At 40.8% G+C, this 15,575-nt stretch overlaps 1 protein-coding gene across 5 annotated transcripts in view; it reads right to left on the bottom strand.

The window, feature by feature from the left end:
- Positions 1-8,028: 8,028 nt before the first annotated feature.
- The window catches only part of PCGF3 (polycomb group ring finger 3), a 105,568-nt gene continuing 98,021 nt past the window's right edge, over positions 8,029-15,575 (bottom strand). For all 5 annotated transcript variants that reach the window (XM_045021522.1, XM_045021518.1, XM_045021520.1 and 2 more), the window contains one exon: positions 8,029-14,238. In XM_045021522.1, coding sequence (XP_044877457.1) covers positions 14,191-14,238 — 48 coding nt within the window. In that variant the 3' untranslated portion in view covers positions 8,029-14,190. The remainder of the gene's footprint in view (positions 14,239-15,575) is intronic.

A 15,575-nucleotide genomic window follows, 5' to 3' on the forward strand; every position in this document is an offset into this window, starting at 1 on the left:
GCAGCCCTCACAGTTCACAAGTGAGTGGCGATAGCCCTCTGGAAGCTTGCAATGCCAGACAGCTACCGGTCAGTCGGGCATCAATTTGGAGTGGGCAAATCTACTGTGGGGGCTGCTGTGATCCAAGTAGCCAATGCAATCAAGAGCTGCTGATATCAAGGGTAGTGACTCTGGGAAATGTGCAGGTCATAGTGGATGACCTGCAATGGGATTCCTTAACTGCAATCCCAGTGCTGCAATGGGATTCCTTAACTGTGGTGGGGCGACAGATGGAACCCATATCCCTATCTTGGCACCGGAGCACCAAGCCAGCGAGTACATAAACCAAAAGGGGTACTTTTCAATGGTGCTGCAAGCACTGGTGGAACACAAGGGACGTTTCACCAACATCAACGTGGGATGGCTGGGAAAGGTACATGACGCTTGCATCTTCAGGAATTCTGGTCCGTTTCAAAAGCTGTAGCAAGGGACTTTCTTCCCAGACCACAAAATAACCATTGGGGATGTTCAAATGCCGATAGTTATCCTTGGGGACCCAGCCTACCCCTTAATGCCATGGCTCATGAAGCCATACACAGGCAGCCTGGACAGTAGTCAGGAGCTGTTCAACTATAGGCTGAACAAGTGCAGAATGTGCATTTGGACGTTTAAAAGCACGCTGGCACGGTTTACTGACTCGGATAGACCTCAGAGAAACCAATATTCCCATTGTTATTACCGCTTGCTGTGTGCTCCACAATATCTGTGAGAGTAAGGAGGCGACATTTATGGCGGGATGGGAGGTTGCGGCAAATCGCCCGGCTGCTGATTATGCGCAGCCAGACACCAGGGCAGTTAGCAGAGTACAAGAGGGCATGGTGCGCATCAGAGAAGCTTTGAAAACCAGTTTCATGACTGGCTAGGCTACGGTGTGAAAGTTCTGTTTGTTTCTCCTTGATGAAACCCACCCCCCCTTGGTTCACTCTACTTCCCTGTAAGCTAACCACCCTCCCGCCTCCCTTTGATCACCACTTGCAGCGGCAATAAAGTCATTGTTGCTTCACATTCATGCATTCTTTATAGGGGGATAACTGCCAAGGTAGCCTGGGAGGGGTGGGGGAGGAGGGAAGGACAAGGCCACAGTGCACTTTAAAACTTATTGAATGCTAGCTTTCTGTTGCTTGGGCAGTCCTCTGGGGCGGAGTGGTTGGGTGCCTGGAGGCCCCCCCACCGTGTTCTTGGATGTCTGGGTGAGGAGGCTATGGAACTTGGGGAAGAGGGCGGTTGGTTACATAGGGGCTGTAGCAGCAGTCTGTGCTCAAGCTGCCTTTCCTGAACCTCAACCATACACCGGAGCATATCAGTTTGTTCCTCCAGTAGCCTCAGCATTGCCTCTTGCCTTCTGTCACCAAGCTGACGCCACCTATCATCTTCAGCCCGCCACCTGTCCTCACGTTCATATTGTGCTTTCCTGGACTCTGACATTGTCTGCCTCCACACATTCTGCTGGGCTCTGTCAGTGTGGGAGGACTGCATGAGCTCAAAGAACATTTCATCGCGAGTGCGGTTTTTTTGGCGTTCTAATCTTTGCTAGCCTCTGGGAAAGAGAAGATAGTGTGAGCGTTGAAACATTTCCAGCTGGTGGAGGAAAAAAAGGAGAGTGGTAGTTAAAAAGACACATTTTAGAGAACAACGGGTAGACTCTTTCATTGTAAACCTTGCTATTAACATTACATAGCACATGTGCTTTCGGTACAAGGTTGGATTTTGCCTCTTATTGAGGGTATGCTGGTTTGGTGTGAGAGATCACTCACGCAGGCCAGGCAACAGAATTCAGCTTGCAGGCAGCCATGGTAAGACAGTCTTTTGGCTTCTTTAACCTTCATAACATGTGGGAATGGTTTCAAACAGCAGCACCCTCATTTCCCATACCAAGCAGCCGTTGGTTGGCCATTTAAAATGGGTTGGCAATTTAAAAGGAGGGGCTGCGGTTTTCAGGTTAACATACAGCACAAACCCAATGAACCCCCCTGCCCCCCCCACAATTCTCTGGGATGGTTGCTACACACACACACACACACACAGTGTGGCTAACAGCGGGGAACATTTCTGTTCAGCCACAGGCAAACAGCCCAGCAGGAACAGGCACCTCTGAATGTCCCCTTAATAAAATCAACCTATTTCAACCAGGTGACCATGAATGATATCACTCTCCTGAGGATAACACAGAGAGATAAAGAACGGATGTTGTTTGAATGCCAGCAAACACCGGGACCATACGCTGCGTTATGCAATGATTCTAGACTACGTGCTACTGGCCTGGCATGGTAAAGTGTCCTACCATGGAGGACAGAATAAGGCTGCCCTTCCCAGAAACCTTTTGCCAAGGCTTTGGGAGTACATCCAGGAGAGCTTTATGGAGATGTTCCTGGAGGATTTCAGCTCCATCCCCAGATACGTTAACAGACTCTTCCAGTAGCTATAGTGGCCGCGAATGCCAGGGCAAATTAATCATTAAACACGCTGGTTTAACCATGTATATAATATTTACAAAGGTACACTGACCAGAGGTCCCTTCTCCGCCTGGCAGGTCCGGGAGGCAGCCTTGGGTGGGTTGGGGGGTACTGACTCCAGGTCCAGGGTGAGAAACAGGTCCTCGCTGTCGGGGAAAATGGTTTCTCTGCTTCCTTGCTGTGAGCTATCTTCCTTGTTCCCAAAACCCACATCCCTGTTGCGTACTACTCCATTGACGGAGTCAAAGCACAGGGTTGGGATACTGGTGGCGGCACCTCCTAGAATGGCATGCAGCTCATCATAGAAACAGCATGTCTGGGGCTCTGACCTGGAGCAGCCGTTTTGCCTCTCTGTTTTTTTGGTAGGCTTGCCTCAGCTCCTTAAGTTTCACGTGGCACTGCTGCAGGACCCTGTTATAGCCTCTATCCTTCATGCCCTTTGAGATTTTTTTCAAATGTTTGGGCATTTCGTCTTTTTGACAGCGATCAGATCCTGTACCTCCTATTTGGTTCATGCTGAAGCTCTTTTGTGATTCTGGGACTCCATCGTGGTCACCTCTGCTGATGAGATCTGCACTCACTTGCAGATTGCCACGCTGGCCAGACAAGAAATGAGATTCAAAAGTTCACGGGGCTTTTCCTGTTTACCTGGCCAGTGCATCTGAGTTGAGAGTGCTGTCCAGAGCGGTCACCATGGAGCACTCTGGGATAGCTCCCAGAGGCCAATACCATTGAATTGCGTCCACACTACCCCAAATTCGACCCGGCAAAGTCGATTTCAGTGCTAATCCCCTCATCGAGGGAGGAGTACAGAAATTGATTTTAACAGCCCTTTAAGTCGAAAATAATGGCTTCGTGGTGTGGAGGGGTGCAGGGTTAAATCGATCTAACGCTGCTAAATTCGACCTAAACTCCTAGTGTAGACCAGGGCCAAGTTTATTTTAACATAGCCCCTAGTGTTTGCACCTCTAAGAAGTTCAAGAAACAACTCAATGAAAAAGGCATTACTACCTCCTAGATGCTTCAGGCAGATGCTGCAGTGATACACTGGATGGAACTTTTGAGGTCTCCAGACAGTACTCTGTTAAATCTTGGCTACCAGACTGTATGAAGCTGGGGTGTTTTCCCTGTTGCTGATGGAGTTCCCCTCCTTGCTGAATATTGCTAGAGTGTTCTTGAATTATCCCTGAGCTCAAACTACTTCTGAAGAGCAAATCCATAAAGACCCTTAGGGCAGGATTATATTGCCCCAAATAGCTGGTGCTGCCAAAATATTTGGGGAGGCGGGGGGAAGGAATACTCCATCTTCCCCTTATTGACAAATGTTTTATTCCTGCTCCTATTTCAATTTATTTCATTCCATTCCCTGGCCTATCAGTGCACACACTGGATTTTTCAGGAAAAAACATAAGCCCTCGGATACTTAGCTGATAGTCCAAATGATACTGTCTCCCCCCTTCCTTTGTTGTGGTGTTTGAAGACATTTGTTTAAATGGGAAACGAAATATGACACCTGCCCCATTAGATTATATTCTTTGCAAACTCACACAACACACACTACCGTGGATATATTGTGTGGCAGCTCATTACTGAAGGATTGGCAGCATATCACTGAAGTACTGGTATCACCTTAGATGCACTAGGGCAGGGGTACGCAGAGATCTTCCAGAGGGTACATCAACTCATCTAGATATTTGCCTAGTTTTATAACACGCTACATAAAAAGCACTAGCAACGTCAGTACAAACTAAAATTTCATACAGACAATGACTTGTTTATACTGCTCTGTGTACTAGACACTGAAATGTAAGTACAATATTTATAGTCCAATTGATTTATTTTATAATTATATGGTAAAAATGAGAAAGTCAGCCATGTTTCCGTGATAGCGTGTATTTTGTACTTTTGTATTTTTATGTCTGATTTTGTAATCAAGTCGTTTTTATGTGAGGTGAAACGGGGCTACACAAGACAAATCAGACGCTTGAAAGGGGTACAGGAATCTGGAAAGGTTGAGAGCCACTGCACTAGGGCATCACTCACTAAGGTAATGGGGACCCTTTCCTGTTGATGGAAATACGCAGCAATTCTTGCAAGAGACAGTGACCCTTATGTCGAAAGAGTGCAAGTGTCACTGAAATCTCCCTTAAAACTTTGCTCCTCTTCTGCTCAGGAAGAAACAATGGTAATAGTGATGTCATGGTTATAGGGTTAGCCACAGCTCTGGCCTCTTTCTGGCCTCAGAGCATCCCATCAGGTATTAGGACTCCAATGCTTACCTGTCTTGGGGTGCAATCTGCGTTTTCCCATTCTTAGACCAACATATGCTTACAACACCCCATTGATGCCAACTGCTTATTACTGGTCAGTCCCCATGAGGAGATTCAGGTGCCTGCCTGATCCTCCATTCGGGAGCCAGCTACCAGTGGTAGTGACCAACCACCTTCTTAAAAGAACAACACTTATTAGCAAATGGATCAAAGCATTAGAGAAAATGATTTTGAAACAAAAGGCCTACGCGCATCTTTAGTCTCATCTAATCTTATGCTTCACAACAAGCTATATTAGATGGGCTTTCCGTGAAAGCTACAAAAAACAAACATTTATACTCTCTTAGGAATTCCAGGAACTCCTGGGACCCAGGCTGGTCACGGTTTGTGTCTAAATGTCTGTCCCAGTCTGTTTTCTCTCTTTAAGAGAAGCTGGGATTTTCCAACTCCACACTCCCTGTGAGAGTCACTGGCCCCCAATAACCACACTGCTTCTGGGTCTGTTACAGGTCACGGTGTGAAGTCTTCCTTTGCTTGAAACTGTTTTTTCAAGATTGGCCAGCACAGACATCTCAGAGAATAACCCCATCAAGGTGACTCCATTGTTTGGCAGCTAGGCCCATTCAGCCTCCCTGGCTTGCAATCACAGGACTTCTGACTGTACCCACCTGTGTCTGGAAGGAAGTGTGTTGAAACGGTGTAATCCCCAGATAGTTGAAAACATCTTGGAAATCCTAAACGCAAGCCACATTACAAGGTACAGATTCATTGCTGAGCATCTCCACATTCGTCACAACTGGAAATAACAGAACCAAAGAAGAAAGCTTGCTACTTCCCTCACGTTAGCCGTTTGTCAACCACTCTATCGTCTCAATCCTCTCTCTCTCTCTGCCATAGATACTGAAAGTAACTTCAATTGCACAAAATGCACCAATAAGTCTTTTTCTTTCCCCCTCAAGCATGACATATAAACAACTTTCATACAAGCATAGACCACAAAATATATCCAAGAATCATCACCAGGTGAAAAACTCCTGTTTAGAACAGTCTCCAAATGTGAAACGCCACTCAAACCTCATCGGCAGGCATCTCTGAAGCATATTATATATTCACAGAGGCCTCATCCTCACTGTTGACAGCACTTCAAAGCATGCAAAACAGCTCACTTCAAAGTCAAAATCAAGCGAACTGTTCTTCCTCTAAGCCCAAATATACCGCGGCTGGGGATTTCTCAGATAAAGGAAAATAAAGTTTTTAGAGTAAATGGCCCACATATTGGAAACCTGAAGACACTGAGTAAGTTATAGGACAGAATAATGAGACCATCAATTTTGATGCCAGCACTAAATAGTTTATATACATTTCTATCGGTCTGAACCACTATGAAAACAATTAACCAATTCTTTGACTTAACATTAACTCACCACTACCAAGGGTAGTGCCTCAGATGTATGCAGATAACAGAACGTCCATATACAAAAGCTATTGAATTTTTTTTTAAAATCAATGTTTAGCTTAAGTGTAATTCTCACTGAAGGAGTATTGGAAATATTCAACCAGGGAGAGTCACAGTAGGCAAAGGACTATTAGGATTTCTGAACTTTTCCTGGGCTTGCTTACCTCTGAGGAGAATTTTAGTTTGTTGCTCAATAAGAGCTGCATTGGCAGGTGCAGAGCTTTCAGAGCTCGGTAGGAACATGGGTATAGTCACACTAACATGACTATTAAGCTATGTTTGTGAGGCTCTGGGAATTCCACAACCAAGCTCAAATAGTTTCTACTATTGTTCTGCAGATTAGCAATTGTGTTTTGGGATGATCATTTCTTTTTGGTTTATTCCCCCTACATTTCCAGGTGTTTAGTTTTCTATGACTCACAATCAAACCTAATTTAGTTCCATCAGTTCAGACTAGCACAAAAATCATGAAAATTAAAAGGTAATGATCAAAGAATTTATTTTTATGTCCAAAATCAACGCCAAAGACAATCTGAATAACTACAAATATAATATATTATACACAAAGCAATACAAAACATAAACTTATAAAACATGTTTTGCAACAGTATAGTTCAAAAGGTCACATTCACAACAGATGCTGATGGCGGTGCCTTTATCCATTCCTGAAATGAGGTATATGTGCGCATCATTCTTACTGTACACCTGAGCAACTTTCTCACCACGTAGATGCTTATTAAAAACATTAGGCTAGTGTGCAGATTTGTGTTCTTATGTATTTTTGTGTAGGGCATGGCTCAGGGGTCACAGTTGGCAAAAACAGTTGGTCATCACTTAACTATTCCAGCAAGTTACAAGAGGGGCAGCGAGGAACATACAATTACACTATTGGGAAAGACTTCAGTTGGTTTCTAGCACTGTTAATTTCTCTCTAGATGCCTGGAATACTTGCCAATAGTGCAGTGTGCTGGACTAACCAGAAACACCGATGCATAAATCACTGGTCTGTAGGTGCGTTTTCAAGCACCCAACAAAGCAAAAAGTCATGGAGAAATGATAGATGAACTAACAATGAGAATAAGGAGGTTTATGAAATATAGTGCTTGCTGACAGCAGAATTAGTGCTAAACTTAGAAGTTTATTATTTATTCACTTTTTAGTGACACACATGAACAAAGTGACCTTTCTGAAACAGATATCTCCCACCGATATTTAAACGGCCAATCAATGGCAAAACTATCTAATGAGCCTCATCTCCTCAGGACGATTACACGTCACTACCATTAGTGCAAGTGCAGGAACAGACCGCTACGTGGTTTAGAACCAGAGTTCCTTACAATTCCTAGCAAAATGGCAGAAATATTAAACCTTTTGCCTCTCCCAATATGAAGAAAACACCACACACAATTCTGAAAAATATACATTACTGTATGCAGATACTGCAAAGAAATTCACCTAGGTTTTTATATGCTTTGCAGTTTACTAGTGTATCTAGATCACGGGTTCTCAAACTGGGGGTCAGGACCCCCTGAGGGGGTCACGAGGTTATTACATGGGGGGTCGTGAGCTTTCAGCCTCTACTCCAAACCCTGCTTTGCCCCCAGCATTTATTATAATAATAGGAGATATGCCTGTCTCCTAGAACTGGAAGGGACCTCAAAAGGTCATCGAGTCCAGCCCCCTGCCTTCAGTAGCAGGACCAAGAACTGATTTTTGCCCCAGATCCCTAAGTGGCCCCCTCAAGGATTGAACTTACAACCCTGGGTTTAGCAAACCAATGCTCAAACCACTGAGCTATCCCTCCCTCCAATGGTGTTAAATATATAAAAAAGTGTTTTTAGTTTATGGGGGGGGCGGGGTTGCACTCAGAGGCTTGCTATTTGAAAGGGGTCACCAGTACAAAAGTTTGAGAACCATTGATCTAGATTAACCTTGAGATTCATTTAAACCTAAAACAGTAAATCCTTTTGAGGAGTTCCTACATAATCCCTGACGATCTTAAACAGCTAGGGAAGAAACCGCTAAAATAACCCAGAAAGCAACCAAAAATTAGATCAACTCTTTGAAGGCAAATTTACCTCTGGTTCATGAACCAACACTCTCTGGAGTGGCATTTTAGCTAGCCTAAGACCTTTTTCTAACTTTCAACCAGAGAGAAAATAGACTATTAGTATCTGTCAATCATTAACAATTAAAACAAAATATGGATTTGGGCAGGTTGGTTTTTTTTATTTAAAATTTGTTAATTGTGTCCAACAGAAGGTTGGACTCCAATATGACCCCGCACAGTGACATTAGCAGATGAGGAGTAAATCTGATACCATGTACAGTGTGGCAAATATATCCATACGCACAAATGCACGAAGAGTCCAAAGTACCTAAAATAACCTCCTCCATGCAACAGAAGTCACTTTATTTGCTAATGAATAGAGTTCCATGTATTTGGCACAAACATTTTACCAATTTAAGAAGTTTTGTATTTAGTGTAACATTTTGTGCAGTGCTAGTGTTGGATTCAAGCAAAAAAAAAAATGGTATACATTTCAGGGGGAAGATGCATTATAGAACTATATATAGGGGATTGTTCTGGTATATGCAGTATTGTATAGTACCGTTGTATTGTACTAGCTAGTCCTTTAGGTTCTTGGAGGAAAATGGACAAACTTGCAGCCTGAGAGAATTTTAGTTAGTTTTTTTTTTGCTTTTATTAACAAGCATATAATATTAATTGGCAAAACACTGAATACAAGCTTCACTATCATAAAATCAAAACATTAAGCAATAATCCCAAAAGGCTTATTCAGACAAAAACTAGCCACCAATAGTACAAAAATTACACAGCAACACAAAGCATAAAAAATGTAAACTTTCAAATGAAACTAAGTCAAAAATATGATTTTATACTGTGATAGTTTCAGTATCTTTATATACCACATATTGAGGATAAAGGCTTAGTGGTTGCACTGGCTTATTGTCCCTTAACCCTAAATTAATCTTGTTCCAGAAAAAAAGAAGTTTCCTTTTGTCCAGTTAAATCATTTGGATGTTAAGGATTATATTAAACCAATGTTGTAAATTAAAAGGACTTGTGCAGGCATGCCGCTAAGTAACTCTGCTCCTGTGAATAATCCCACTGATTTAAATGGAACCATCCATGTGAGTAAAGTTACAAGGTTCGGATTTGCAGTATTGGACCTTTACGCCCCAGTCCTACAATCTGCTCTGGGGCAGGCCACATTGACTTCAACTGGATTCCGTGAGGGCAGAAGGATCTACCAGGTCCTACCAGATTGCAGGACTCAAGCTTAAGTTTGTACATGAGCAAATTCAAACTCAATACTATTAAAAAAAATTAAAAATGTGGGCTTACCATGAGGAGCAAGTTTCCAGAAAATCTGTACCTAAACTCCGCTTTCATCAAAGCGCAGAATCAAAGGGCAGTTCAAAGCTAAATTATGCACCTTAAAATAAATGTTCTCTCTGCACCTGGTACCTAAGGAAATGTTAAGTGAACCTCTCCATTATAGTTAAGTATAGTTAAGTTACGCAAAAATTCTAGCCTATACGACGGGATTTTTTCTTTTCTTTAACTTTGAAGCAGAGGAACAAATATGTAGGTTGCTTTAAAACTTCCAGTGAAGCATCCAAACTGAAGTGATTACCTGAGGAAATACAGAAACTGGATTTTTCTGTAGAGTACAGTTTAAGCTGTCTGCATTAAATGCATTTCTTAAGTACAGATTACAATATAAATTTATCAAAGACTCATCTGTTGATGTACAAACTGGTTGGCTTTTTCCTATTACACTTATCTCAATGGTAAGATTCAAATAATTGTAAAACAGGGTAGCTATACCTCTACATTTACCATTCATTGGGGAGGCGGGGAGAGAGTCCAATGACTCTCCTAAGACTAATTATGCTGTTATGAAGACAATAGAGCCAGATAAGCTTTCAAAGGCTCAGAGCCTATTGGAAAAAATAGCACCATCATAGTTGTAGTCTGATATTTCATATGGTCCCATATCCCCAGAGGTTATAGTGTTGTGTGTAGTATTGCACAACCAATAAAAAATAAATATTCCCAGGTTAGATGGTACACAAAGATACCAGACGTAACAATGGCACAAAAACAATTTCGGATAGGCTGCAAGTCTTGCAGATTGCTTCCACAATTCACATTACTGTTTCTTGCCAGATCATTTATTTTAAAATATTGCTGACAGGTAGTTCTTGCACTTACACACAATTTTAAAACCCCAAACTTCACTTCAAAATAATAATTAAAAAAAACCAAAAATTAAAAATTAAAAAAAACAACAAAAACCCATTTGAATGTACATTTTAAAAATCCCACCTACATTCCTTCTCAATTTAGCGGTAAGTAGATGCTACATTTACAATTTAAACATATGCCTTATAAATGCATGTTTCAAACCTATTGCACAAAAGCATAAGTAATGCTCTTTATCCATACAAAAAACAAATAAAAACTACTCAAACTCAAAGTAAAAGGAAGAAGCTTGTAAAAACATCTCACAATTTCATTTTATATGCCCGTAAATAAAGCTGGACCATTGAAACCAAAATACTTGGATGGTAAAATAAGATAGAAGGCTTAAAATAGAATAAATAATTTTATAAAGTTAATTTTTTTTAAAACCCCCAAATCTTATTTAAATTCAATATTATATATTCTATCTGAATTATCTATTTTAAATGAAAACTATATCTAGTGAGACTATGAGCCTGGGTAATTAGTCTCATTGCTGCTGAGGATAATGCAACAAGATACTTGTACTGCAATTACTTACCAGCGTAAGCAGTTGTGAAAACTACTTCACAGTAACTCCATCTTCACTAAAACCAAAATAAACTGAACATGACCAAGCAGGACCAAGAGATATCTAAGCTGAGCCTGGCTTTCAGACATTAAACAATATTAAAAAAAATCAATAGTTATTTTTCCCCCATATAGTTTTGACATTAAATCAACTGTCTCTTAAGCTTCACAGAAGTAAAACAGAAATTTCAGAAATAGAATCCTTAAGGTCTCACACTGACTGTTGAATTTAATTGGATGCTACTCTTTCTACAAAGCTAAAATCAAACCAACTGGTGCAGCAAACCCCTATGGGAAATAGTTTCTGTAGTGAAGATATTCTGACATGATGCAATTTAGAAAAATAGGTATTTTTACCACTGAGGTTTTATCAGGTTAATACATTTAAAAAAGCAGAGTTACACACAATTATGAGCTATAACCAGCTGTTGGTGTTAATACAGGCTTCAGATTTATGAATCTATACAGATATCAACTGATATTTAAATATATTGATATAGCACCATAGCAAATTCAAGTGATTCCAAAGATAGCTACAAACTTACAAATATATATTCTGTACTGTAGATTGCTACAGTGAGAGTTAGAACTGAATGGCAGAAGGTTTTATGAATGTGCATGTTCATACCGTTTAATCGCTCCTCAGTTTTATTACACAGGAAAATATTCAAATTCTGATGTACTTCAGTGGCACTGCAGTAACATCTGGTTTTACAAAATGCTGCTGTAGTGCATATTCTGAGGTAGACACATTGTGTATATATATTTATTAAACCCTTAGATGCAAATGAATCAGATTGATTAGGATAGGGTCACTTGGCTGAAGTTCCCTTACACACCCCACAATGCGGACAACTGATTAACAGGTCCACAAAGTCCTGGTAAATCAATTGACGTATAGGGTCACATCACCTAGGTTCATTTTGTGAAAAGCTCACAATGGGCCAGTTGCTAAAACTAAACTACTGAAGTCTCCCCGTTCCTCTTCCGACACTTGTATTTTTTTCTTCAAGTTATACGTAGATAAAAGCAGAAATGCAGATAGGTGCATACACGAACAGAAAGACCAAACCAGAGCTAAATTCTATTCCCCCCCACCTCCAATGCTGAAATACTCCAGGCCTAGATGTGAAGTCATCCTGCCTGGCCCAACGAGCCCTCAGTACATTTACATCTCTCATGCCCTAGATTTGCAGAGAGGGCACTCCTACTAGTCCAGTAGATTTCCCTTGTTTCTCCGTTTGCACCCATTCTGATTTCCTCCTCATTCACCTCTATGATTATGAATAAAAATAAAAGAATGCAGCTTTATAATGCTGTTTTGAAATATATATAGGTGAGACTGTGTTCCCTCTCACAAATGTGGCAGTAGGAAAGCTAAGGGAGGAGGCAAATGGAGGAACGGAAGGCTCCAGCTAAGAATGTGTAAGGAGGCACACAGGAACATGATGTTTTGGGGAGGAGGTGGATTTCTTTCAGAATCAGGAGAAAAGAGAATGTACATGTTTGGATAAGCCAGTATTTTTCATGATTTACTTCCTGATGTTGAATCTAATTTTAAATAATGAATTTTTGCAGGGCAAAGGAGCACAACTGGATGGAGTAGGGTGGTGCCAACAGGCATAATGCTTATGTTAGCCAGTGACATTTGCCTTATGGAGGAATAAAAGGGTTTAATAATATGTATACAACACTGGTGTTTTCAGCTGACAGGGGAACTTTCCCTCCTGAGCATTTAAAAAGAAAGTAATAACCTCCAGCTGCCAGTGTGTCATATTGCACACCCTCTTTTCAGTATCTTACAATCCCTGTGCCAATCAAACATTTTAACATTTCATATTTTTATTATATGTTATACAGTATATCGCTTGCAGAAATCACTTTCAACCAGTATTAACAGTTTTTTTAAGTCACCTATTTTTAAAATGTTTTCAAATTTTTTTTTTTAAGTTAATACCCCGCTAAGCATTATCTGAGCGTGGACTTGATGACATACATAGAGTAGCGTCCGGCATCTCTCAAGGCTGAACACAAAAGCTAGATTAATAGATTTTAAGACCAGAAGGTGCCGCTGCGATCTAATCTGACCTCCAAGATAGCCAATGATTGCACTAAAGAAAACAATAGCTTCTTAAGGAAACCATTAAAGGAAATCTAGAACTGGTCAGTAATTAACAGCTGAATTTTTAAACCAGTGACATGGAAACTTGTGTAATTTTCTATGGGGTATGTTTCCCAAAATAAAAATGCTTTAACCACTAGTTACAAATTTAGCAAAAAAACAAAAACAAAAAAAACCATTCTCCCTAAAGACAAAAAAGATTTCTGCAAGCCTCTACTGTATAAAGACAAGTCTACCTTAAAATTCACAAATTTAGCACTTAGAGTACTCTTGTGTTATGATCGGATGCAATTTATGCCACAGCAAAATATTGAGCCATGTTAAAAAAGTAAATGCATTTTCATTAGCCTCATCAAAACATGCAGGGGATGCCAAAACATGAATGAAATATAAAATGAGATCAAGCATTGTGTGAAACTCATGGAGTTTTCAGATGCCTAGATTTTTAGGAAGTTTTTAATGCAGCATAAATATCACCAGTCTCTATAATCATAAGGTACGTTCAATGCTCTTCAAAGGGCTCAATGAAAGCCAAAGTAACTGAGGCATACTATGTAAGACAGGAACACCTTGCAGAATAGATCAAAATAAGCTTCAGAAGTTTCAAAAGATGGAAAGTAACTAAAGGTAATTTTGGTGTCAAAACCAACCTTTTAAATCACCCCCACAACATTTTAACTTATATTTGCGTAACTGCAGCAAAGAGATGAATCAAGTTGAGCTACATGGAACTGTGAAGTGTTTTCAGGATCTGTAAACTTAGTGCTGGTAGTGTCCTCTTGTGATTTATTTATTTCGTACAAAAAAAGTATAAATATTTTCTGTCCAGAAATCTGGGCAACACGTCCCCAGAAGAAATATTCAGAAGGTTGGTTGGCTGTGAGAGCACTACAGTCTTCCAAAAAATTCTGCTGGTTCGTGTCAGATGTGAGTTAAGTGATGCACTAAGAAGGTGCCTGATGATAGTCTCTGCAAAAAACGCTGTCCAGAAGGACAATAAAGGTCTCTTACAGCAAGTCCATTTTGGGTCTGTAATGTAGCAGGAGAGGTGCTTTCTGCAAGATAAAATAATGAGCTAATTTAAGAAGCAAAAGCAAAATGAATCCTCCTATGTGATAGGTAATCAACTTATCAAAATATGTTATTGATTTATATTTTAAGGCCAGAAGGGACTGACCATGTATCATCTAGTCTGACTTTATGTATAACAGATCACAGAAGTTCACTCAGTTAATTGTACATTGAGCCTAACTACAACATCCAGTCTGCTTTGAAGAGAAGAGATGGTGAATCCACCACTCAACCTTTAGAACAAACTACCAAGGTAACTACCTTCACTGCTACAAATTTGTCTTATTTTTCTAATTTGAATGTGTCTGACCAACTTCCAGCCACTACTTCTTATTATGTCATTCTCTGCTAGCTTAGAAAGTCTTTTAGTACTCAGCAATTTCTACCCATGAAGGTACTTTTACACTATAATCAAGTTACCTATCAATATTATTTTTGATAAGCTAAACAGATTGAGCTTTAAGTCTCACCATAAGGTATTTTTCCAACCTTCAAATCATTTTAATAGCTTTTCTCTTCACCCTCTCCAATTTTTCAACATCTTTTTTAAAAGGTAGACACTAGAATTGGACCCAGTATTCCAGTATCGGTCTCACCAATGCCACATATAGAAGTATTTCCCTATTCCAGTTCATTATTCCCCTTTTTATATGGCCAAGGATCACATCCACAGTATCATATTTGGAGCACACGCTGAGCTGCTTGTCCACCACTATGACCCCATAATCATTTTCAGAGTTACTGCTGTCTAAGGGTACGTCTACACTTACCTGCCGGTTCGACGCGGAGAGTTCGACTTTTTGGAGTTCGAACTATCGCGTCTGATCTAGACGCGATAGTTCGAACTCCGGAAGCGCCGCGGTCGACTCCGGTACTCCACCTCGGCAGAAGGAGTTGGCGGAGTCGATGGGGGAGCCGCGGAGTTCGACCCTGCCGCGTGTGGACGGGTGAGTTGTTCGAATTAGGGTACTTCGAATTCAGCTACGCTATTCACGTAGCTGAATTTGCGTACCCTAATTCGAACCCCCTTCTTAGTGTAGACCAGGCCTAAGATACAGTCCCCCATTCTGTAGGTCTGGCCTGCATTCCCTCTTCCTAGATGTATCACACTGCCTTTGGCAAATATAATTTGTTCGAACGGGCCCAGCTTAGCAAGCGATCTAGATCATTCTGCACGACTGCCCTGGCCTCATCTTTATTTAGCACCTGGCCAATCTGTGTGTCATCTGCAAATTTTATCTGCAATAATTTTATATTCACTTGCAGTTCATTGATAAAAAATACCAAATAGCATAGGTCTAGCACTGATCACTGGGGAACC

This window comes from Mauremys mutica, chromosome 6 (genome assembly GCF_020497125.1).
Source record: "Mauremys mutica isolate MM-2020 ecotype Southern chromosome 6, ASM2049712v1, whole genome shotgun sequence".
NCBI classification, from domain to species: domain Eukaryota; kingdom Metazoa; phylum Chordata; order Testudines; family Geoemydidae; genus Mauremys; species Mauremys mutica.